General features: G+C 45.5%; 3 protein-coding genes across 3 annotated transcripts; 1 reads left to right on the plus strand and 2 right to left on the minus strand.

The window, feature by feature from the left end:
- Positions 1-1,675: 1,675 nt before the first annotated feature.
- Positions 1,676-6,601, minus strand: edf1 (endothelial differentiation-related factor 1). Its single transcript, XM_048242580.1, has 5 exons — positions 6,373-6,601; positions 5,639-5,690; positions 4,481-4,641; positions 3,465-3,558; positions 1,676-2,084 (listed from the first exon to the last, which is right to left on the minus strand). The coding sequence occupies exons 1-5, from the start codon at positions 6,445-6,447 to the stop codon at positions 2,023-2,025; spliced, it is 444 nt and encodes a 147-aa protein (XP_048098537.1). The 5' UTR covers positions 6,448-6,601; the 3' UTR covers positions 1,676-2,022.
- An 8,941-nt stretch (positions 6,602-15,542) lies between these two features.
- Positions 15,543-22,225, minus strand: plpp7a (phospholipid phosphatase 7a (inactive)). Its single transcript, XM_048242577.1, has 2 exons — positions 21,639-22,225; positions 15,543-16,005 (listed from the first exon to the last, which is right to left on the minus strand). Exons 1-2 carry the CDS (start codon positions 22,105-22,107, stop codon positions 15,620-15,622), a joined length of 855 nt encoding a protein of 284 aa, XP_048098534.1. The 5' UTR covers positions 22,108-22,225; the 3' UTR covers positions 15,543-15,619.
- Positions 22,226-22,653: 428 nt separating this feature from the next.
- On the plus strand, positions 22,654-25,265 carry fam78aa (family with sequence similarity 78 member Aa). The gene is made up of 2 exons (XM_048242578.1): positions 22,654-23,741; positions 24,678-25,265. Exons 1-2 carry the CDS (start codon positions 23,482-23,484, stop codon positions 25,216-25,218), a joined length of 801 nt encoding a protein of 266 aa, XP_048098535.1. The 5' UTR covers positions 22,654-23,481; the 3' UTR covers positions 25,219-25,265.
- Positions 25,266-25,440: the final 175 nt, after the last annotated feature.

Genomic DNA, 25,440 nt, shown 5'->3' on the forward strand with positions numbered 1-25,440 from the left:
ACCTCTACCGTCTCCTCCTCCTCTACCGTCTCCTCCTCCTCTACCGTCTCCACCTCTACCGTCTCCACCTCCACCGTCTCCACCTCCACCGTCTCCACCTCTACCGTCTCCACTTCCTCCACCTCTACCGTCTCCTCCTCCTCTACCGTCTCCACCTCCCACCGTCTCCACCTCTACCGTCTCCACCTCACCGCCTCCACCTCACCGCCTCCACCACCCTACCGCCTTCCGCCTCCACCTCCTCTACCGTCTCCACCGTCTCCACCTCTACCGTCTCCACCTCTACCGTCTCCATCTCTACCGTCTCCACCTCAACCTCCACCTCCACCATCGCTACCGTCTCCACCTCTACCGTCTCCACCTCCACCATCTCTACCGTCTCCACCTCTATCGTCTCCACCTCAGGAGAGGAGTACTTATTGTACTTGTCGCCCAGCGTCTCTTCAGCCTCTTTGTCTGGTATGAGGGATGGATAGGAACCGTGTCAGAATCTAAACAAAGACAAGAAGAAGAAAAAAAAAAAAAGTGACTCCATTCCTCCTGCCCTTTCTCCATTCCTCCTGCCCTTTCTCCCACACAATGTGCCCTCCCCATCTCCTTATCTCCAGACCTTTATTTTATTTCATTTTTTTTTTTTTTACCACCTCCACCTAACCATTTCACACGTGGTGGTCGCGGAACTAGTTGCAATATTCTCCTTAACAGAGGCTGTTTGTTGCTGTTGTGAGAAGGCTATCTACCTACTTCACACCGTAGAAGAAGCAATGAAGCCGCTCTAGTTGCCATGGTGAATCAGTGAATCTGTGATCGGTGGCAGGGTCTGTTTGAGGGAGCCGTGAGCGCGCACTTATCCAGGATAGGTTTCACCTGGCTTGATGAATCCGTGTCTGCTCATCCTGGCTTGCTCGTTGTGCAACCAATTAAGCCTGTACGCTCTTGTTTTGGATTCATTGAGCGCAGCTCAGTAACTTATCCCGGATGTCTTAATTCTGCTTTTGTGCAACAGGCCCCAGGGATTGTCAAACTGCGCATCACTGATAACCACACACACACAAACTGCCTTTACACCAGGGATTCCCAAACTGTGGTACGTGCACCCCCGCTGCTGCGTGAGATGAAAAGGGCAATGGTGTCGGAAAAGTGCTAAAAATGTTGTTTTTTTTTTAAATCTTAAGCCTGTGTTCTCGTCGTTCGTTTCATAATGTTGTTCTCCACAGTTTTTTAGTGTGAGAGCTCATGGACCAGTTGCACATTTTGCTTTTGTCAGTCGTTATGTCAATTAAACATGATGCCTGGAATGAGTCAATAAAATGTGTTACGTTTTTATCTGTCATTTTTAAGTGTATGTAGGTGGTGGTACGCGGGGGAAAAAGTTTAGGAACCGCTGCTTTACACAATAAAAGCACACTTCTTGTTTTATCTCTATGTAACCATGTAATTTTATACAAACAAGCAGCATGTCATACCAGATACTTAACTCTCCCATGCATCAAATCCATCTCTCTCAGTCATGCCTGTCTACTCACATGACTTCAAAACTGCTGGTCATACTAAGGTCCGGATACTGGTTTTTGTTTTGCTTTTTGCCCCATTGCGAGATTAGGGCAACGGTGTGCAGTTACCCGACTGCTCTTGTGGACTTTAAATTCCAGACACACAGTTTGGAGAACGCTGGTAATCAAAACACTGTGTTTATTATGTTAAAAGACATTCCATGACTTTCACCAAAGTCCAACGCATAACATGAATGAGCAATAGTTGATCATTACCTTCAGAAATGTTATCTGTGTTGATTTATCTAAAGGTTCTTCTCATCCATGGTGAATTAACTTAGATGCACAGAATGAGAGAGGGACGTCGCTGTGCGTGTGATTTTGACGATGCAGTGTATTCAAAGCCTTAGCCTATCCGCTCTTGACTGTTAGCTTGGATGCCTGATCCTCTGTCACCTCGTCTTCGGTCAGGACTTTTCCAGATGAAAATAAAGGCGAAAGTGAAGAATGTTTTTCGAGGATTTTATTCTTATTTCTTCTTGGGCCCTGGCTCCATTGGCTGTCCAATCTCCCTCCCACGCAACTTTAGACCTGCGCAGAAACACAACAACATATCAACCCACTAAACACAATGCCCCTTCCATGCAACTTTAAACCTGCGCAGAAACACAAGACCATATCAACCCACTAATTACAATGCAAACAAATGAAGGGATGCAAAAAATACACCATAAAGATCTCTTTGTAAATGACATTTAATTAAAAAGTGTTTAATTGTCCGATTAGTTTTGCTTATGCGTTTTCTCAGTGGCCAGCCCATATGCCTCATTAGTTTTGCGTACGTGTTTTCTCAGTGGCCAGCCCATGTAACTCCTGTTGGTTTTGCGTACGTGTTCTCAGTGGCCAGCCCATGTAACTCATTAGTTTTGCGTACGTGTTCTCAGTGGCCAGCCCATGTAACTCATTAGTTTTGCGTACGTGTTCTCAGTGGCCAGCCCATGTAACTCATTAGTTTTGCGTACGTGTTTTCTCAGTGGCCAGCCCATGTAACTCCTGTTGGTTTTGCGTACGCGTTTTCTCAGTGGCCAGCCCATGTAACTCATTAGTTTTGCGTATGCGTTTTCTCAGTGGCCAGCCCATGTAACTCATTAGTTTTGCGTACGTGTTTTCTCAGTGGCCAGCCCATGTAACTCATTAGTTTTGCGTACGTGTTTTCTCAGTGGCCAGCCCATGTAACTCATTAGTTTTGCGTACGCGTTTTCTCAGTGGCCAGCCCATGTAACTCATTAGTTTTGCGTATGCGTTTTCTCAGTGGCCAGCCCATGTAACTCATTAGTTTTGCGTACGTGTTTTCTCAGTGGCCAGCCCATGTAACTCCTGTTGGTTTTGCGTATGCGTTTTCTCAGTGGCCAGCCCATGTAACTCATTAGTTTTGCGTATGCGTTTTCTCTCTCCCTCTGCACTAACACACACCGAGTAACACAAAAGAAGTCTTTTACTCTTAAATGAGCCACACCACTCATGACAAGACACTATGCCATTCTTTCATTTTCAGAACATTCGAAAAATACCGCATTAATATCAACAACCATGATAATTTCGCTCACTATAATAGTCATGTTACATTTTTACCGTTACATCTCTACTTGCATCACACCAACGCAACGTAAAATAAGGTTATGCAGAATCTCATTTAGGAGTTTGGCACGGTAACAACCATGGACTACAGCTGCAGGTGTTTGCGGAGTGCTTTTACTGTGGCTTTGAACGCAGATTAGCCAACCATCATCAAATATTGACACTATCCATTTTAGAAACCCGTATCTGCCCAGGGCAAGGGACAACACATGCCACACAGGTGAAGAGCTTTGGGTAGTGGCCCTGAGGTCGATTACCAAACCTCTATAGTGAAGCCTGAACTGGCTCTAGTGTTGGCTTACATGATTGCTCATTTGAGATGCACATACTCACCAATAGCACGCTCAATTTTGCCCATGATCTGATTATTTGGGATGGCCTTTCCTGCCTCGTAGTCTGCGATTATCTGAGGCTTCTCATTGATTTTCTGTAGGAAAAACAAAACAATGACCAATCTTATGTTTGAATGTGGAGACTGAGTGAACTACTGAAAGAAGATGAGAAGGTTCAGAGAGAGAGAGAGAGAGAGAGAGAGAGAGAGAGGAGAGAGAGAGAGAGAGAGAGAGAGTGAGTGAGTGTGTGTGTGAGTGAGTAGAAGCAAGTGATGGCAACTAAGTGGGAGAGCAATGGCAGGAAAAAGAGTGTGTGTGTGTGAGAGCAATGGCAGGAAAAAGAGAGTGTGTGTGAGAGCAATGGCAGGAAAAAGAGTGTGTGTGTGAGAGAGCAATGGCAGGAAAAAGAGAGTGTGTGTGTGAGAGAGCAATGGCAGGAAAAAGAGAGTGTGTGTGTGAGAGCAATGGCAGGAAAAAGAGAGTGTGTGTGTGAGAGCAATGGCAGGAAAAAGAGTGTGTGTGTGTGAGAGCAATGGCAGGAAAAAGAGTGTGTGTGAGAGAGCAATGGCAGGAAAAAGCAGAATGACTTCAGCAAGTGAAATGAGTGAGTGAGTGAAGTGTGTGTGTACGTGAGAAAAGTAAGAGAGTGTGTTGTGTGTGTGTGTGTACGTGAGAAAAGAAAGAGAGTGTGTTGTGTGTGTGTGTGAATCCTCAACGTGGCGAGGTCCTTCTGCGTGAGGCCTCTGTGTCTCTGTGTGTGTAATATATATTACACATATATGTGTGTGTATCCTCACCGTGGCGAGGTCCTTCTGCGTGAGGCCTCTGTGTCTGTGTGTGTGTGTGTGTGTGTGTGTGTGTGTGTGTGTGTGTGTGTGTGTGTGTGTGTGTGTGTGTGTGTGTGTGTGTGTGTGTATGTATGTATGTGTATATATATATATATATATATATATATATATATATATATATATATATATATATATATATATATATATGTGTGTGTGTGTGTATCCTCACCGTGGCGAGGTCCTTCTGCGTGAGGCCTCGGTTCTGGCGACCCAGCTGGATGACCTTGCCCACCTCCAGCGGAACTCTGTCGTGGTGCAGCTCCTCCGTTTCTCGGTCCAGCTTCGCCGTGTTCTTGGTCACCAGGTGCTGCTTGTTCTGTCCTGCGGACCCTGCCACACACACACGCACACATGCATGGTATTTTATGGTTTATGGTAATACATGGTATTTTCTGTATCATGTCAATACAATTTTGGCTGTTGCATAGTTTAAAGTTTTTGAATTGAGTATCAAACTGTGCACATAGATAATGGTTACTTATCAGAGGTTTTCCTGAGCCCATACAATGATTTTATTTACAGAAAAAGGTCTGGTTTTTATGCAGTGCAATCTGAGGTTCAAAAGACCACAGCAATCCAATATTGTTTTTCAACTCCATTGTTTGCAAAAATGTCTCTGGATTCTCTGAATGTTTTCATTAGATTATGTTCTGACGATGATGAACTCTCCAAATCCTTCACAATTTCATGTTAAGAAGCATTCAAATTACATTGTTTCATATGTCACACAGGTTTACACAAAGTGATGAATACCTCTACATCTTTACTTCTAAGAGACCCTGCCTCTCTGGGATGCTCTTTTTCATACCCAATCATGTTGCCAGTTACTCTAATTAGTCGTGAAACATTCCTCCTTTTGTTTTATTTATCACACAACTTTTCCAGCATTTGGTTACCCTCCTCCCAATTTTTTTTAAAAATTTTGCTGGTATCAAATTCAAAATGAACATATACTTTCCATGAAAGTCACATGTCATTTTAAAAAAATTGGGTCTGTCTCATTTTTGAGTTTGAGATTGGCAGATCAAAAAACATTCTGTTTTTATTTGCATTTTACACAACGTCCCAACTTTTTTTGATTTGGGGTTGTAGTTGTAATCCCTATGATATGTGCAGTTTTTTAATGTTTTATAGTTTCTGTTGTAATGCTAGCTATGTAGTGTACAGCTTAGAAACGTTATGTTGTGCATCGACTTAAAATCGAGGTCTGCTTGAGACTTGTGGAACAAGATGTGAAGGACTCGGAGCCCTTGCCACTGAAATTAAGAACATAGAGAGAGAAATAAAATAAAAAGTAACCGTATCGGATGCATGTGTGAGAGCTTACATTTCTTCGACGTTTCTATGTCTTCCCCCTTCCTTTGAGCAGCAGTCACAGCCTGTAATAAACAACGGCAAAGGGCAAATATTTAAATGTCCAGCTCGGTAGCACTTTGCGTGTTGTGTTATTTAACTAAACTTACAAAACCATTAACTCACAACGTTTCACTCTCATTAGTAAACTGATGTAATACCGAAGGAACTTGGCAGTATCCACATGATGGTGGCTCACAGGAGTGACACACGCCGCAAGCAGAACGGTAGCGTGAGGCTAATGCACCTTTGATACATGTGATGTCCTAATGTTACTGGCCGACTGGTTTACGTACCAATAAAGAGTGCGTGAAGAAAAACAAACGACAAACGAGCAATGATCTTCATTCCTCTCACACTTCTATGCGGACATAAACCAGCATTACAACTTCACGAAAGAAAATAGCTAACTCAGCTAACTTGGCCTTGTTGTCATAACACTGAGCTTAAGTTAACTTGTATTAGTTAACATTAAACAGTAACGTTAATGTTAACAAAGAGTATAAGGTCAAGAGACAAAGGCTTGATAAACTTCACCAGACTGGAGAGCCAAATTTGCCAACTTAAGGCAAATCTCGAAAAAATACACCAAATGATAACGTTACGCCAGCAACTAGTTAGCTATTGCTACATAACATGCTACTAAAACAGATGGCTAACGTTGGTCTAGCTAGCTAGTATAAAGCCAGCTGGCTAACTTAACGTTACCTGTTTGGATTTCGACTGTGCCGCCGAACCTTTCTTTCTTAGGACAGTAACTGTATCCCAGTCGCATTCAGCCATGTCCTAAATTCCGATTTAATGTAAATAAAAATAAGTATTCACAAATGGGCCCCAAACGGTTGCTCAGAAGCTACCTTGGATAACTTATCAGGCCCCTAAACAGCTAGCAAGTGTGAGCTGCAATGCACGTTGCTAAATGCTAAACAAGGAAACGGACGGGCGTGTGTGCGTCATTGGATACGCACGCCTGGTGAAAACGTCGCATACTCAACGCAGTGCGCCTGCAATGGCCAAAACTGCGCACCCCTCTGATTCTAATGAATATAGGCCACTCTGTGTCGACCATGTTGACATTGAACACCCCTAAATAATTATGGGCATAATTGTATTAGGCCTATTGGCGATCACTTTGATTAAGCAAATTACATGACTTGACTAGTACATCTGTGTCTTCTTGTAATCTGAACAACCTGAATCTGACCCAATCACTCTCAATATCATGCAGCAACATTCATTATTCCAGATGGACTCCATCTAAATCCTTCCTGATTTTTTTTTCTACACAAACTTCACTGTGGCTATAGTACAGTTAAGCCCTCAAATCAAGGGGAATTGTGCACTTTTTGAAAGAAACATGAAACTTCTACCATAGTTAGGTTATACCATAAGGTTTATTTTCAGATTGGGAGGGAAGTCAAATTTGACCTCTGAGGCCCGGGAGAGGTCAAATCCAAGATGGTCGCCAATAATATTCAAAAGTGCCTCACGTTGGAACCAAACACAGTAGAAAAACACTTAAGGTGTCATTTCCCACTAACTTTTGGGTGCCCATTCTGTATCTGATAACTTTGAAACCACCAGAGTTCAAGAAAATGCATTTATGTAAAGGACAAGGTCAAACAAAACATCAAAATATTCATTTTTTATGTACCCTATGTGCCCCAATTAATTTCTTTGTTGTCCCTGTATTATTCAGTTATTAGTTGTTATTTCATGAGATGTGTGGCTAATTTCATTTCTTCACAGCACAGAATTATCCACAGGTGACCCCCTAGACCATTTTCACAGACCACCTGCCATACCACCACTGGTTAACCCTCTAGGCTTCATGGGCTTACTTTTAGTCGACAAGATCGCGGTTACTGAATAAAAACGGCCGATTTAGTCAAATAGGGTGTCATATTTCGTTCGACCTCCACTCCACTAGATGGCAGACATGTCATACGTCATCCCCCGAAAAAAGTGCATGCTTTAAACAAAACTTCTAGCTACAGCGCATTGAATCAGTCGTGAAATACCGAGCTAGTGTGCGTGTGAGCCACTTTGTCAAAAGCGATATTGTCAGCGTCAGCGAGTATTTGCATTAGATTATCGTCTAATGGCATCAAAAAGTTTACCTGAAATGAAGTGTTGGGTCTTCTATTAGCGGACCCTGATTCTGAAGGGAATATCTGTCTTCAGAAAATGGCGGTGATTAGTTTAGTGAGGCTTCAGATGCTCCCTGCCTTGCAATGATGCAGCTGGACAAAGTGAGAGTTTACTCCATGGTTTAGCTTACACCAAGCACAAGCGTTGAATCGTTTGCCCAATGTCACTGGTGGGAATAATGTTTCCGGGTTGGTGTTCATCGGAAGTTAGCAGGGTGTGGGTGACGAGGCTGGAGGTAGCCTAATGTCCATAGCGCTAGCTTCTGTCTTCTGAGCGTGTGCCTCTCCCACAATCAGCGACAGTAGCGTGGTGGAGCCTTTGTCTAATGCCACTGGGTATGTTAGGCGAGGTCGAAGTGCTCATAGGACAGTTAGGGGAACGTGGGAGGCAGTGTGGGGAGTCGCAATGAGAATGACAGTAGGCCTAGTCCGAGCTGCGCAAATTCTCTCCACTTTCGGCGTGGCCTTGAGGCAGATCTGGCCATGCTGCTCGCAACAGGAGCAGAGGTGGTGACCGGGGCAGGAGAGCCATTAGGCCATGCATAGTCTATCACAAGATGATGGGAATGCCGGCCCCTGTATGGATAGGATATGGATATGGATAGTCATTATCTCTACAGCAAAAGGCCTGCTACATAAAAAAAAAAAAAAAAATTGTCAGCCATTTATTAGTAATGATTTACACTGTTGATTATCTATTTCCCTGACCATTTAGGACATATATGTGTTCTTTTTGTTTGTTCATGTCCTTGTGATGTGTGTGTCTTTGTCAGCTAAGAAAAAAAAAAAACAAAAAACATCAACAAAAACAACAAAAGAAAAAAATACTAACATTGTCATTTTGTCTTGTCTCGTCATCTCCTCCTGATCTGTGCCTTGCGTGGCAAGTGAGCTTTGAACTAAACAGGTCTTGTCTACTTGTGTTTGTGTGTCATCTGAATAATATATATGTGCCCCATACATGGAATCAGAGTGCCTACTGTATGTAGTAAATGGAAAATCTCTACAGCAAAAGGCCAGCCTACGCTACATGCATTTGGTTTGTTTCTGCCATTTATTAGTAATGATTTATACAGTTTGTTCACTACTTACTATTTACCTGAGCATTCAGTATTGTGCAATATAGCATACAGAAGGTGAGGGACATTTTGGAGGAAAGAAGTGGTGCATTTTTATCATTCAAACATCGACTTTTCATGAAAAATTCTATAATCCAAGATGGCCCGCCACCATATGGCGTCATAATAAGCAAATTAGATTTAAACATTTAATCCTACATAAACTTTGGGTCATCCTTAATATTTCTCTAATTTACAGAAAGTCTCTATCTCTTATCACTTTTAAGATATAGCCTTTTTGAAATGAAGATGTCAAAATCCCGAAGTTTGAAAAAAAAAACCTCTGGCGCCTAAAGGGTTAAAAAAAACCTGCTTTAGAGAGTAGTTGCTACAGGCCACAGTACGCACAATGTAGAGAGCACTTCAATCGACATAGTCTAACAGGTAAAAATATTGACTAGGAAGGAGTTTTCCTTGGTAGTTAGTCACATAAATGTTCCAGACTATCTTCTAGTTTAGCTAGGATAATTATTTTGATCAATGTCCATGATTTTTACCTCAAAAGCTAACTACCAAGGAAATCTCCTTCCTGGCTATGGTTAAATTAATTTGCAACATGAATAATATTATGTAATTATATAATAATATTGTTTGTTTATAGTCAATCTGTTTACCTGTTAGAATATGTTGGTTGAAGTGCTCTCTACATTGTGCGTACTGTGGCCTGTAGCAACAACTCTCTAAAGCAGGGTTTTTTCAACCAGCGGTGGTATTGCAGGTGGTCTGTGAAAATGGTCTAGGTGGGTCACCTGTGGATAATTCTGTGCTGTGAAGAAATGAAATTAGCCACAAATCTCATGAAATAACAACTAATAACTGAATAATACAGCGACAACAAAGAAATGAATTGGGATACATAAAAATGAATATTTTTGATGTTTTGTTTACCTTGACCTTTACATAAATGCATTTTCTTGAACTCTGGTGGTTTCAAAGTTATCAGATACAGAATAGGCACCCAAAAGTTAGTGGGAAATGACACCTTAAGTGTTTTTCTACTGTGTTTGGTTCCAACGTGAGGCACTTTTGAATATTATTGGCGGCCATCTTGGATTTGACCTCTCCCGGGCCTCAGAGGTAAAATTTGACTTCCCTCCCAATCTGAAAATAAACCTCATGGTATAACCTAACTATGGTAGAAGTTTCATGTTTCTTTCAAAAAGTGCACAATTTTCATGGTTACCCGCTGTACTACTAGGCCTATGCCAAGTCTAACCATCTTGTGGATTTATGAAAATATATAATGTGAGTTATGAAACTTTGGCATTCACTCATCAATGAATTCCTGGCAATAGTTGGGCAATAGCTATGACATTTTACATAAACAATGAGTACTAGACTAGAACAGAAAATAACTTTCTTTCAAAACATATTTTAAAACAAAGCATGAAAACAGTATTTTTATTTGGGTCATTCCACGTCAGTTCAACCAGGGCCCACGCACTTAGGTCTCAAAAAATTCTGAAAAAATTACCAGGTGTACCTATGTTACCTAGGAGACACACTGTAAAATTACTCTTATGTAAGATCAATACTTTCCAAGATACAGCCAGTTTTACAGGGGGAGGGGGGTGTCGATTTTGTCCAGCCTCTTTTTTTTGTCAAAGTTCACAAGCCCACAGCGCAAGAACTAAACCATATAGGAGGCTCAAATTTTGCTTGGTGGTACATAAATAGGAATAGTATGTAGCAAAATCGTCACGTTTTGTCTGGATAATCCTGCATGGTCATAGCTGTCCCTCAAAGTTGATACAGTCTGAACAGCAGACCTCACAAGTCTGAAAAATCATTTTGGTTATCATTTTCAGAGCACCCAAACACCTTGTGGGAATATACAAAGATTTTTTTAAATATGTTTTTCCTTATTTTCCATGATCCCTTCTTTTTGAAAACACCAATTTGACTTGTCTTATGCAAATCTTTCTTTTTTATTTTCCACCCTGGGCAAAATGGGCAAAGTGCCCCATTGACATCAATATGTTTTATATAGAGTCACCACACTGCCACCTGTGGTTGTATAGAGTAACCTGTGGTAGCTCTATACAAAACATATTGATGTCAATGGTGCATTTTGCCAGGGTGGAAAGTGAAAAAGATTGGTGTTTTTAAAAAGAAAAGATAATGGAGACTAAAGAAAAAAATATTTAAAAAATCTTTGTATATTCCCACAAGGTGTTTAGGTGCTCTGAAAATGAGAACCAAAATGTTTTTTTAGACTTCTAAGGTCTGCTGTTCAAACCCTGAAGGAATTTATTTTCTGTTCATTGTTTTTTGTGAGAGTGTTTCTACTTATCTCAGTAAGGAAAATAAATCAAGAGCCTATGTTGAGTACAAATATGTCTTCTAAAGGCTTAAACAGAGCCCAGCCAAAAACTCCAATGAAATTTGTATCAACTTTGAGGGACAGTTATGACAATGCAGGATTATCCAGACCAAACGTGACGATTTTGTTACATACTATTCCTATTTATGTACCAGCATGCAAAATTTGAGCCTCCTACATGGTTTAGTTCTTGCGCTGTGGGCTTGTGAACTTTAACAAAAAAAAGAGCCCGAACAAAATCGACACCCCCCTCCCCCTGTAAAACTGGCTGTATCTTGGAAAGTATTGATCTTACATAAGAGTAATTTTACAGTGTGTCTCCTGGGTAACATAGGTACACCTGGTAATTTTTTCAGAATTTTTTTAGACCTAAGTGTGTGGGCCCTGGTTGAATTGACGTGGAATGACCAATTTGATTTCATATCTCTCATGTACACCCCCTGTAGCTTTAAAACACTTGTACGGGAGAAATATGTGAAGTGCTCCCACCAACATCGTCCTAGCTTTGATCCATATTTAGAGTTTAGTTATGAGTCGAGTCACCCCCTGCTGGGCAAACCCGTGTGAATGCCGGTAAATGCTCTTGTAGATTAAGTTTTGATGAAGGAAGAATGGGTGGCAAAATCAAGGTCAGTCAAGTAACTTGTCCTTAAACCTGCCGAGTTTTAAGTGCATCTGCTAGAGAGTGCCCAGTGTCTCTGTGTGTCCATGTGGATTAACAGTAGGTCACATGGACCAGGCATCTCCACCGGTCCAACTGGTCCATGTGATTGACAGGCTACTGGACCAGTCATCTCCACCGGTCCAAATGGTCCATGTGATTGACAGTAGGCTACTGGACTAGTCATCTCCAACGTCGCTCAGCAATGACCAGATGACTGCAGAGTGTAGAGTGTACTGCCCTGGCCTGTAGTACTGCCCCTATAGAGTGTACTGCCCTGGCCTGTAGTACTGCCCTGGCCTGTAGTACTGCCCCTATAGAGTGTACTGCCCTGGCCTGTAGTACTGCCCCTATAGAGTGTACTGCCCTGGCCTGTAGTACTGCCCCTGTATATAGAGTGTACTGCCCCTGTATGTAGAGTGTACTGCCCTGGCCTGTAGTACTGCCCCTATAAAGTGTACTACCCCGGTCTGTAAACTGCCCCGGTCTGTAGAGTGTGCTACCCCAGTCTGCACTTTTCTCAGCCCAGGGAGCAGCCATTGAGAGAGGGCTTGATGTGTTGATAGCTGTGGTCTGCACCAAACGCGTTGCTGCCGGCCTGCCTGCCCGCCCGAGTGCCTGCTTGCCCGCTCCTGCTTGCCCTCTCGTGCCCAGATGGTATTTATAGACTGCTGAGTCAGGTGCTCGCCGCCCCAGCACAGTTACCTGATCGCAGCCGGGTATAAACGGGGTGCGGAGAGGACGAGTGACACCAACAGCTGCGGTCCACGTAGGGACGTCCAGGAGTCACACAGGGGAGGCGACCACCAGGCTGACCAGCAGGAGCTGGGGGGGCATTAGGGCTGCAGATTAGGGCTGGGGGGACATTACGGCTGCAGATTAGGGCTGGACGATAGTCAAGAGAACAGCAGCTTTATCACTGCAAAGGCACTGTGTTGCAACTCCTGCTCAATGCTATTCTTAACATACCATTCCGTGTACACATTTATACATATATTTCATATGCTGCAACTCTTAACATACCATTCCGTGTACATATTTATACATATATTTCATATGCTGCAACTCTTAACATACCATTCCGTGTACACATTTATACACATAGTTCAGAATATATGTAATCCAGTCAGGTTACTTACAGAAAGGAGGTATAAGAACCCTTTGTTAATTGAAAATGCCGTCTTGTGATTCATGTTGTCAGTGTCCTGCTGAAAGGGTGTGTGTAGGCTATTCATGTTGTTGTTGTCCTACTGAAAGGGTGTGTCGTGTGTATTCATGTTGTCAGTGTCCTACTGAAAGGGTGTGTCGTGTGTATTCATGTTGTCAGTGTCCTACTGAAAGGATGTGTCGTGTGTATTCATGTTGTCAGTGTCCTACTGAAAGGGTGTGTGTATTCATGGGAGAAAGAAAAAACTGAGCCTAAATAAACTGTTCTGTCAAAGATATTTTATGATCAGGTTCAATTACACTCAACTCTTATGGAGAATTATACACTTCCAAAAGCCAAAGGACAAAACCCCAGACAAAGACAACGCAGACAGACAGGCAGGCAGACAGACAGGCAGACAGACAGGCAGACAGGCAGAAGAGGAGCCATGTGCCAGCTGTGGGCTTAACCCATAATCACAACTCACTTGCCTGTTTAAATGAAGCATGAATGCAGTAATACAACCTTCACAAACCCTCACACATGTTGCTGCTGTTAAATTCATTATAGTTCCACCAGTCCCATCATCAAGGAGGTAAGTTGGTGTCCTGTTTAGTTTGGATAAAAGTCTTTGAAATGAAACAAGGTAGCTGACAAGGGACAAGGGGCCATAACTCACACACTAATGATGTATTCATGGAAAAATATCCTCATATGAGCGATTACCAGCATGCCTTTACTGACTTACTTCCTGGTGCAAAATAGATTAATGACCTCTTGTAAAGATCATCATCATCATACTAAAAAATATCAAAGGTCCAATTATGTGTGTGTGTGTGTGTGTGTGTGTGTGTGCACGTTTTTTTTCACCAAAAATCACCAAAATCTTGGTTACTGTTGTACAGTTCTAAAGTCCAGCAGTCTCATAAAGGTTGCAAGTGTGCTTGGTATGTAGGCTTTGATGATTCTGTCATTTTTCTGATACTGTTGACTTTCCACCCAAACAACTGACACATAGAACGGTCCCACAAGGAATGGTTACAACCCAACATATGCGCTATTTCTTTCAGAAAGCCAGGTCAGAGATCAAAAATGCTCCTCTGTGACTTTACGGGTAAGAGCCCGCAAATACTGGCACTACATTGGCAACACTTAATAAAATATTAAGGACTTGATTTCACAAATGTGATAAAGGCTTTCCGTCTTCCAACGCACCTTGTGCTGTAAATACGGTGTAAATCCATGTACAAAGCACACTTTGGATGAGAAAAGCTCTGAGAAGAATCACATTTTATGTCCAATCAATGTTCAGCATGAAAGTCCCTGAGTAGTTCCACACTCACACACCAAATCTCACATACACAAGTCATTTACAGACAAACGCTTCATTTACGGCCAGTCGTTTATCAAACCCTCATAAGCCCTTACAAGCCGTAGAGACAGTAGACGCACTAACGCGGTCAGAGCTGCACACATCACCAGATTAAACACGGAGCTACAAGTAATCACTGTACACACACCAGCCTGAACACTTGCAGATTATGAATGGGATCTGGCCCAAAACTGAACCAAGTCTCTCCCAGAACTGACCTGAGTCTCACCCAGAACTGACCCAGAACTGACCCGAGTCTCACCCAGAACTGAGCCGAGTCTCTCCCAGAACTGGGCCAAATCTGGACTACATTTGGGCCATGCTTTATGCCCCTACGTTACTTGTGTACAATGCACTTGTAATAAAAAAGGACATTTTCCTTTGCTTGATGAGTAACCTAAAAGACATTTGATTGACTGTTTGGGTAGTTAGTTTGGAACATTTGATTGACTGTTTGGGTAGTTAGTTTGGAACATTTGATTGACTGTTTAAGTAGTTAGTTTGGAACATTTGATTGACTGTTTGGGTAGTTAGTTTGGAACATTTGATTTGCTGCCAGTGAGTATAAACAACATTAGAATGTGGAAACAACAGGGTAACACAATGGGCTAAACAACATCAACAAACCAATGAAACCAAAATAAACAAACACACAAACAACTATAAACAAAGAAACGCAGGCACAGACAGACTGGTGCTGGATGGGGTTCGGCTGGTGCTGGGTGGGTCTTGGGTGGTGCTGGATGGGGCTTGGCTGGTGCTGGATGGGTGGTGCTGGATGGGGCTTGGGTGGTGCTGGATGGGTGGTGCTAGATGGGGTTCGGGTGGTGCTGGATGGGGCTTGGGTGGTGCTGGGTGGTGCTGGATGGGGCTTGGGTGGTGCTGGATGGGGCTTGGGTGGTGCTGGATGGGGCTTGGGTGGTGCTGGATGGGTGGTGCTGGATGGGGCTTGGCTGGTGCTGGATGGGGCTTGGGTGGTGCTGGATGGGTGGTGCTGGATGGGTGGTGCTGGATGGGGCTTGGGTGGTGCTGGATGGGTGGTGCTGGATGGGGTTCGGGTGGTGCTGGATGGGTGGTGCTGGATGGGGCTTGGCTGGTGCTGGATGGGTGGTGCTGGATGGGGTTCGGGTGGTGCTGGATGGGGCTTGGGTGGTGCTGGATGGGGCTTGGGTGGTGCCGAGGGGCTAGATGGGCATCCAGCTGAAGGAGCCGAGGGCGATGATGGTCTGGCAGGTGGCGGACGAGAGCCACACCATCTCCACCAGGGTGTAGTGCAGGTAGCCCAGGGCGAAGCCGAAGCCCACGTCCGAGAGGTGGTGTCCGCCGAGCAGCACGCGAGAGGTGCCCGCCAGCACGGCCCAGAGCACCAGCAGGATCCGCAGCGGCACGGCCAGCACCAGGTGCGCCAGCAGGAACTTGCTCACCATGGCGGCACGGCTGGCGTGGGCCGCCGGGAACGCGTACACGTCCATGGCCATGTAGTCCAGGAAGCTGGGCGTCATCTCCCAGGGGCCTTTGCGCTTGACCAGCTTCTGCATCCCCGCCACCGTCATGATGTCCAGCAGGAGCGCTAGAGAGCAGGCAGGAACACAACATCATTCGTCTGGGGAAAATGTGCTCAGCCAATTACATAGCAGCATTACAACCTTAAAGGGATATTCCACCATTTGGGGAATTACACTAATTTTTCACCTCCCCTTGAGTTAAACAATTGATTTGTACCTTTCTCCAGTTCATCCAGCCGTTCTCTGAGTCTGGCAATACCACTTTTAGCATAGCATAGCATAGATCATTGAATCTGATTAGACCATTAGCTTCTCGTCTGCTAGCATCACATTTAAAAATGATTAAACCGGTAATTAGATTTCCGGTAATTTTCCTATTGAAAACTCCTCTCAAGTTAGAAAGTGTAATAAGACCAACGGAAAATGAAATGTGGCAATTTTTTTTAGGCTAATTTGACATGGAACTATACTCTCATTCCAGCGTAATAATCAAGGAACACCATGGGCAAAGCAGCACAATATCATGCAGCACCTGAAAATAGTCCCCATAGGCTAGCAGCAGACGAATAGGCAGCAGATGATTGAGAGTATAGTTCCATGTCAAATCCCTAGAAAATCGCCACATTTCATTTTCCGTTGGTTTTATTACACTTTCTAACTTGAGAGGAGACAAGTCTTAAAGGAGAATTCCGGTGTGATATTGACCTAAAGTGTATTGAAACATGATACCGAGTGTGAACGTATGTCTCATAGCCCATCTCGGCTTGTCCCCTGCACTCCAAAATCTGGCGCTAGTTAGCCGATGCTACCAACAGCTTTTTCATTAGTGGTGCTTCGGCATCGGGCTAGCAAATAAATCACTGTTTTACACCCATTTACGAGGCTCAATGTATCAATGTATGTACTGTGTTCAATGTATGAACACAGCTATTTCCTATACTGGCTGATGAACACAGCTATTTCCTATACTGGCTGATGAATACAGCTATTTCCTATACTGATGAACTCAGCTATTTCCTATACTGATGAACTTAGCTATTTCCTATGCTTATGAACACAGCTATTTCCTATACTGATGAACACAGCTATTTCCTATGCTTATGAACACAGCTATTTCCTATACTGGCTGATGAACACAGCTATTTCCTATGCTTATGAACACAGCTATTTCCTATGCTGGCTGATGAACACAGCTATTTCCTATACTAATGAAAACAGCTATTTCCTATACTGGCTGATGAACACAGCTATTTCCTATACTAATGAACACAGCTATTTCCTATACTGGCTGATGAACACAGCTATTTCCTATACTGGCTGATGAACACAGCTATTTCCTATACTAATGAACACAGCTATTTCCTATACTGGCTGATGAACACAGCTATTTCCTATGCTTATGAACACAGCTATTTCCTATGCTGGCTGATGAACACAGCTATTTCCTATACTGGCTGATGAACACAGCTATTTCCTATGCTTGATGAACACAGCTATTTCCTATACTGGCTGATGAACACAGCTATACTGGCAGATGAACACAGCTATTTCCTATACTGGCTAATGAACACAGCTATTTCCTATACTGGCTGATGAAATCACGGGCTATTTCCTATACTATGAACACAGCTATTTCCTATACTGGCTTATGAACACAGCTATTTCCTATACTTATGAACACAGCCACACAGCTATTTCTATACTGGCTGATGAACACAGCTATTTCCTAAGCTCAGGGGAGGAGCCATTGAGCTCAGGGGAGGAGCCATTGAGCTCAGGGGAGGAGCCATTGAGCTCAGGGGAGGAGCCATTGAGCTCAGGGGAGGAGCCATTGTGTAAAGCTTTGAGCTTAGGGGAGGAGCCATTGAGCTCAGGGGAGGAGCCATTGTGTAAAGCTTTGAGCTTAGGGGAGGAGCCATTGAGCTCAGGGGAGGAGCCATTGAGCTCAGGGGAGGAGCCATTGTGTAAAGCTTTGAGCTTAGGGGAGGAGCCATTGAGCTCAGGGGAGGAGCCATTGAGCTCAGGGGAGGAGCCATTGTGTAAAGCTTTGAGCTTAGGGGAGGAGCCATTGAGCTCAGGGGAGGAGCCATTGAGCTCAGGGGAGGAGCCATTGAGCTCAGGGGAGGAGCCATTGAGCTCAGGGGAGGAGCCATTGTGTAAAGCTTTGAGCTTAGGGGAGGAGCCATTGTGTAAAGCTTTGAGCTTAGGGGAGGAGCCATTGAGCTCAGGGGAGGAGCCATTGAGCTCAGGGGAGGAGCCATTGAGCTCAGGGGAGGAGCCATTGAGCTCAGGGGAGGAGCCATTGTGTAAAGCTTTGAGCTTAGGGGAGGAGCCATTGAGCTCAGGGGAGGAGCCATTGTGTAAAGCTTTGAGCTTAGGGGAGGAGCCATTGTGTAAAGCTTTGAGCTTAGGGGAGGAGCCATTGAGCTCAGGGGAGGAGCCATTGAGCTCAGGGGAGGAGCCATTGAGCTCAGGGGAGGAGCCATTGTGTAAAGCTTTGAGCTTAGGGGAGGAGCCATTGAGCTCAGGGGAGGAGCCATTGTGTAAAGCTTTGAGCTTAGGGGAGGAGCCATTGAGCTCAGGGGAGGAGCCATTGAGCTCAGGGGAGGAGCCATTGTGTAAAGCTTTGAGCTTAGGGGAGGAGCCATTGAGCTCAGGGGAGGAGCCATTGAGCTCAGGGGAGGAGCCATTGAGCTCAGGGGAGGAGCCATTGTGTAAAGCTTTGAGCTTAGGGGAGGAGCCATTGAGCTCAGGGGAGGAGCCATTGAGCTCAGGGGAGGAGCCATTGTGTGGGAGGGAGCCATTGTGTAAAGCTTTGAGCTTAGGGGGGAGCCATTGAGCTCAGGGGAGGAGCCATTGTGTAAAGCTTTGAGCTTAGGGGAGGAGCCATTGTGTAAAGCTTTGAGCTTAGGGGAGGAGCCATTGAGCTCAGGGGAGGAGCCATTGAGCTCAGGGGAGGAGCCATTGAGCTCAGGGGAGGAGCCATTGTGTAAAGCTTTGAGCTTAGGGGAGGAGCCATTGAGCTCAGGGGAGGAGCCATTGAGCTCAGGGGAGGAGCCATTGAGCTCAGGGGAGGAGCCATTGTGTAAAGCTTTGAGCTTAGGGGAGGAGCCATTGTGTAAAGCTTTGAGCTTAGGGGAGGAGCCATTGAGCTCAGGGGAGGAGCCATTGAGCTCAGGGGAGGAGCCATTGAGCTCAGGGGAGGAGCCATTGAGCTCAGGGGAGGAGCCATTGTGTAAAGCTTTGAGCTTAGGGGAGGAGCCATTGAGCTCAGGGGAGGAGCCATTGAGCTCAGGGGAGGAGCCATTGTGTAAAGCTTTGAGCTTAGGGGAGGAGCCATTGAGCTCAGGGGAGGAGCCATTGAGCTCAGGGGAGGAGCCATTGTGTAAAGCTTTGAGCTTAGGGGAGGAGCCATTGAGCTCAGGGGAGGAGCCATTGTGTAAAGCTTTGAGCTTAGGGGAGGAGCCATTGAGCTCAGGGGAGGAGCCATTGAGCTCAGGGGAGGAGCCATTGAGCTCAGGGGAGGAGCCATTGAGCTCAGGGGAGGAGCCATTGTGTAAAGCTTTGAGCTTAGGGGAGGAGCCATTGAGCTCAGGGGAGGAGCCATTGAGCTCAGGGGAGGAGCCATTGAGCTCAGGGGAGGAGCCATTGTGTAAAGCTTTGAGCTTAGGGGAGGAGCCATTGAGCTCAGGGGAGGAGCCATTGAGCTCAGGGGAGGAGCCATTGTGTAAAGCTTTGAGCTTAGGGGAGGAGCCATTGAGCTCAGGGGAGGAGCCATTGTGTAAAGCTTTGAGCTTAGGGGAGGAGCCATTGAGCTCAGGGGAGGAGCCATTGAGCTCAGGGGAGGAGCCATTGAGCTCAGGGGAGGAGCCATTGAGCTCAGGGGAGGAGCCATTGAGCTCAGGGGAGGAGCCATTGAGCTCAGGGGAGGAGCCATTGAGCTCAGGGGAGGAGCCATTGAGCTCAGGGGAGGAGCCATTGTGTAAAGCTTTGAGCTTAGGGGAGGAGCCATTGAGCTCAGGGGAGGAGCCATTGAGCTCAGGGGAGGAGCCATTGAGCTCAGGGGAGGAGCCATTGAGCTCAGGGGAGGAGCCATTGTGTAAAGCTTTGAGCTTAGGGGAGGAGCCATTGTGTAAAGCTTTGAGCTTAGGGGAGGAGCCATTGAGCTCAGGGGAGGAGCCATTGAGCTCAGGGGAGGAGCCATTGAGCTCAGGGGAGGAGCCATGGGAGCCATTGTGTGGGAGGAGCCATTGTGTAAAGCTTTGAGCTTAGGGGGAGGAGCCATTGAGCTCAGGGGGAGGAGCCATTGTGTAAAGCTTCGCACACAGGGGGAGGAGCTGAGTTGGGTCCTAAACACGTGCCAGCCCATGACAAAGCTCCCATCTGCAGCTCCCTGTATTCCCACAACCACTGGCCTACAAACCCAACGGCATCCTATAGCGCAGCTCTCAAACTGCACACACACACACGCTCGCACACACACACATCAACTACTGTCTCTCCAACTCAATGGATGTAAATGCCTTCAAGCATCAATCATAGCCTAACTGACATGTTGTCAAGTCATAGCCTAACTGACATGTTGTCAAAACTAAGATGCCCTGAGATTTCAATGCTGTGAAACATCTTCAACTACATATCTATACATCTACAACTACATATCTATACATCTACAACTGCATATCTATACATCTACAAGCCTCTTCTACTACATATCTATACATCTACAACTACATATCTATACATCTACAAGCCTCTTCTACTACACATCTATACATCTACAACTACATATCTATACTTCTATAAGCCTCTTCAACTACATATCTATACATCTACAAGCCTCTTCAACTACATATCTATACATCTACAACTACATATCTATACATCTATAAGCCTCTTCAACTACATATCTATACATCTACAAGCCTCTTCGATCAATTATATGTATTAACTGTAGAATTATTGCATAACGCCGGCCCAAGAAAACGTAAATTGTGAAAAGGCACCACTGATGAAACAGCTGATCCGGCTGTTCATTTCACCTTCACAATGCAGCCTGATTCACATCCATAGAGCTGCTCCTCACCAACATCAACACCAACAACTACAATCACTATCTCCATGACTACAATCACTATGTCTATGCCACTATCTCCATGACTACAATCACTTCCTGTACACCACTATCTCCATGACTACAATCACTTCCTCTACTACACTATCTCCATGACCGTTATAACTGGTTCCATATTTGGCATCATAAAAAACATGACTAGTTATAAGTTCTATTGTATGCTACAGAATGCAATGATTTCACACCAGTACCATAACTGTGTTACTTCCAACAGTGGGTGTCTCACCACGTGACTCAAAGAGGACAGCTGGCTCTGAGCCACCCACACACATGTGATCAAGAGCAGACAGACACCTGTCACCTGCTCCCTTGGCCAAATGAGGTCCCATGCCATCTCCCTTTGTGATATTTGATCCAGTGTTTTTTTCCCTATGGCATGTCTGATTAAATGAAATAGTCTTCCATCAAATGTTTATTAACGTTACAGGGATAAGTACATGTCTGGGGCCAAAACAGAAATAACGATGATGAGTGGTCTACTCATGAAGTGCCAAACAACTTCTGAGAATCTGAGAGTGCAACATGGCTACTGAGAACAATTCACAACTGGAGCGACAGTCTTACCCAGAAGCAAGTTAATGAGAACCTCTTGCCCTGCCAACGTGTTGCTCCTGGTCAGGCACCAGATCGTGCCAATGACCCAGGGGATGCCATGGCCTGTCAGGGCCAACAGTTTCACCATGGAGCGCATGCTGCCGAACGAAGACGTGCTGTGCGCGCAGATCCCCATTCTCTTGGACATACATATGTCGATAGCGAGGAGTGAGTTCATAGCGATGCCTTTAAAAGACGGGTTAAGCTGCATGCAATCCTCGTCGGGTAGTTTGATAGATTCCCGTCGCTCTTTGTTATTCTCGGAGGACTCTTGTGGAGCGCTCTCGGACGCCTGGTGTTGACATTGCTGTTTAGGTGCCCTGCGGCCGGACCCTCGAACTTCTGCGCTATTAGTCCTTAACGGCTGGTTCAGTGATATGAACTCGGGTCGGTTCAGAACATTGTTCCGATCCCTCCTGGATCGACCTGTCACTGGCATCTTGATTGAATAACCAGTGATAGGTTTTTGACCGTCCAAATAAATGTACTGTGTGCACAACAGCAGATAGACCAAAATGAGTCTATCTGGTCAGAAATTGCTGTAGTAACTCCTGCGACTTCTTCTCCAGTTGTCCTATAAATAGCCAGGACAACTGGCTTTCTTCCGAAACGCACCCACATGGCGAGCGCACTGCGCTCCAAGCAGAGAACGGGAGTGATGGACACCCTCGGCAACCAATGAGAGAGCAGAATCTTTTGGCCTCGTAAAAAATATTGTGTCAAGCGAATAGGATGATGTCCACTTGTAACATCAATCTACTATGGAAAATGTCACCTCTCATTTAAACCACTCTACAAGTGTAAACATATTGTGCAACGAATATCTGAAATTTAACGTGAGGCGGACAATATGTTTTTTGGACAGCCTTGAAAACTACATTTCCCAACAATCATCTGCTTTCCTAGGCAATGTCCGTGCAAAGCCGCTTGGATAAAAAAAGCTGGGCGCAACAGCTGAAGTATACCATTACACGCCGGGGAACCTGCTCAGTCTTTATTGGGACAAGGACGGAATAAAATAGAACTGCGAAGGATTTACTTATCCACGTTGTAGTCAACAGTAGAGATGAGATCCACTCTTTCTTAAATGTGACACATGGTCGAATTAGTCGTCGAATTAGTCCGTATTGAAAGATAAGCCGTTATAATTCTCGCACTTGACAGTGGATATTGTCTTTAGGGTGCAATGTTTGATTCACCATCTCAACAGGATCTCTAGTTACTTTTGCACGCGCAATGGGATTACAACTTGCTTGCTTATCAAGTGGGAACAGTTGCGCTCCATAGCCGGTCCACGCACAGGACGGGCGCGAGATATGGAATTTAGCTTAATCAACAGGTACACGTGATTCTTTGCATGCGGACTTACAATATCTCATCCTGTAGAAAACAAGCGAAAGTGCCCCGCTAACACTCCTCTGAGGAAATACTGGATATCGGCATGCAGGGTAACAGATGAACAACTCCAATTTATGAAATGTAATGAATCATGCACACAACTTACTGGCTCTGATGTCATTTTTTTTTAGAAACAACGTAATGCCTTTGTTTATTACTTATAAAAGACATTTTACCTGACAAAGACTGACAAAGTAAAAGCAACCACATTTATGTGAGTTATGCTTGGAACTAATCGAAATCAGTACACTTTGCTGAAAGATTTTCTGGTTTGCAGAAACAGATAGGTGACAATGCCCTTTAGTCCTTGAATGGCGTTCTGTCCTGAATAAAATGGCCAAACCGGAGTAAGACCCTCCTCCCGCCTGAAGAGGTGCATGGGTGCTCGTGTAGTGTGTTGTGACTTAGAAAGGTCATGGGGTGTGTCCAGAGTGGGACTTGTAAACCGCCTTTCTCTGACACTATCACGGTCCTTGAACTGAACGCCTCAATTGACCCAAACCCCACAACAGTGGACGAGTCGTCAGACGTGGTGTTGCGGTACCGGACCCCTTACTTCCGGGCCTCTGCCCAGGTACTGGTCCCGCCTGTGCTCAAGAAAGAGATCTGGACCATCGGCTGGATTCAGGCCTGTAACCAGATGGACTTCTACAACCACTATGGAAACGAAGGCCTGTAAGTGTGTCTATAGCCTGATGTTCCTGTGACACTGCACGTTACCTTTACCTGCCTGTGTGCATGAGATGAGCTTTTGGATTTGTATGTTGGTGTTGGATAGTGTACATATTAATATCCTGTCCCTAAGACCAGTGCTGCAATTAGATTATGCAAGAGGTTATGGATTATTTCTGTGGGTTGCTCAAACATGTGAGGGCACACACACACACACACACACACACACACACACACACACACACACACACACACACACACACACACACACACACACACACACACACACACACACACACACACACACACACACACACACACACACACTCTCACACACACACACCTCACACACACACACACACACACACACACACTCACACTCACACACACACACACACACACACACACACACACACACACTCACACACACAGACACACACACACACTCACACACACACACACACTCACACACACACACACTCACACACACACACACAGACACACACACACACACACACACTCACACACACACACACACACACACACACACACACACACACACACACACACAGACACACACACACACACACACACACACACACACACACACACACACACACACACACACACTCACACACATACACACACTAACAAACACTATACACACCATTCCCAGAGTTCCCTGGCCCACATACATAGAAGAAGGGGAGGAGTGTTATGTGTGTCTGTCTGTGTGTGTGTGTGTGTGTGTGTGTGTGTGTCTGTGTGTGTGTGTGTGTGTGTGTGTGTGTGTGTTGTCTGTGTGTGTGTGTGTGTGTGTGTGTGTGTCTGTGTCTGTGTGTGTGTGTGTGTGTGTGTGTGTGTGTGTGTGTGTGTGTCTGTGTGTGTGTGTGTGTGTGTGTGTCTTCCTGATATCTACCCTCCTCCTCCTGCCTGCAGGTCCAGCTGGGAGCTCCCCGCGCTGCGGTCCGGCCGCGTGCCGGCTCTGAGCGACTCGGACGGCGTGAGCTATCCGTGGTACGGCAGCACGAGCGAGATCTACACGGTGGTGGGCCCCACCAGGCGCGAGACGCGGCTCACCGTCTCCATGAACGACAACTTCCATCCCAGCGTCACCTGGAGCGTCCCCATAGCGACGATGGGCAGTCCGGCGCAGCTGACCGGCATCCGACGGCACCAGTGCTTCACCACGTGGCTCGTGGCTCGTCACGAGGCGTCCGGCGAGATGACGCTGCTGCGCACGCTACGCTGGAAGGTGCGGCTACGCATCGACGTTGACCCCCAGCGACCCCTGGGTCAGCGCGCACGCCTGCTGGAGCCACTGCTGCAGGACCAGCCGCTGGTGTTGCCTAGCAACGAGCCCCTCCCAACCAGCGCTCTGACCCCGCCCAACGCCAACCACGCCCAGATGCTCATGTGGAGACCCAGCAACGCCCCGCCCATCATGGTCATCCCGCCCAGATACACACACACACCCTGATACACACACACACACACACCCCCTGATACACACACACCCTGATACACACCCACACCCTGATACACACACACACACCTGATACACACACGGTCATCCCGCCCAGATACACACACACACCCTGATACACACACACACCCTGATACACACACACACCCTGATACACACCCACACCCTGATACACACACACACCCTGATACACACACACACACACACCCTGATACA

The sequence above is a fragment of the Alosa alosa genome, chromosome 5 (assembly GCF_017589495.1).
Source record: "Alosa alosa isolate M-15738 ecotype Scorff River chromosome 5, AALO_Geno_1.1, whole genome shotgun sequence".
Taxonomy (NCBI): Eukaryota; Metazoa; Chordata; class Actinopteri; order Clupeiformes; family Clupeidae; genus Alosa; species Alosa alosa.

Excerpts from the sequence above, each read along its gene's own strand:
- fam78aa (XM_048242578.1), top strand. The coding sequence starts at position 23,482 with ATGGGGTGTGTCCAGAGTGGGACTTGTAAACCGCCTTTCTCTGACACT. Across the intron at positions 23,742-24,677 it reads CACTATGGAAACGAAGGCCT|GTCCAGCTGGGAGCTCCCCG; the intron begins GTAAGTGTGTCT and ends TCCTGCCTGCAG.
- edf1 (XM_048242580.1), bottom strand. The coding sequence starts at position 6,447 with ATGGCTGAATGCGACTGGGATACAGTTACTGTCCTAAGAAAGAAAGGT. Across the intron at positions 5,691-6,372 it reads CACAGTCGAAATCCAAACAG|GCTGTGACTGCTGCTCAAAG; the intron begins GTAACGTTAAGT and ends TGTTTATTACAG. Across the intron at positions 3,559-4,480 it reads CGCAGAAGGACCTCGCCACG|AAAATCAATGAGAAGCCTCA; the intron begins GTGAGGATACAC and ends TTTTTCCTACAG.
- plpp7a (XM_048242577.1), bottom strand. The coding sequence starts at position 22,107 with ATGCCAGTGACAGGTCGATCCAGGAGGGATCGGAACAATGTTCTGAAC. Across the intron at positions 16,006-21,638 it reads TCTCATTAACTTGCTTCTGG|CGCTCCTGCTGGACATCATG; the intron begins GTAAGACTGTCG and ends CCTGCTCTCTAG.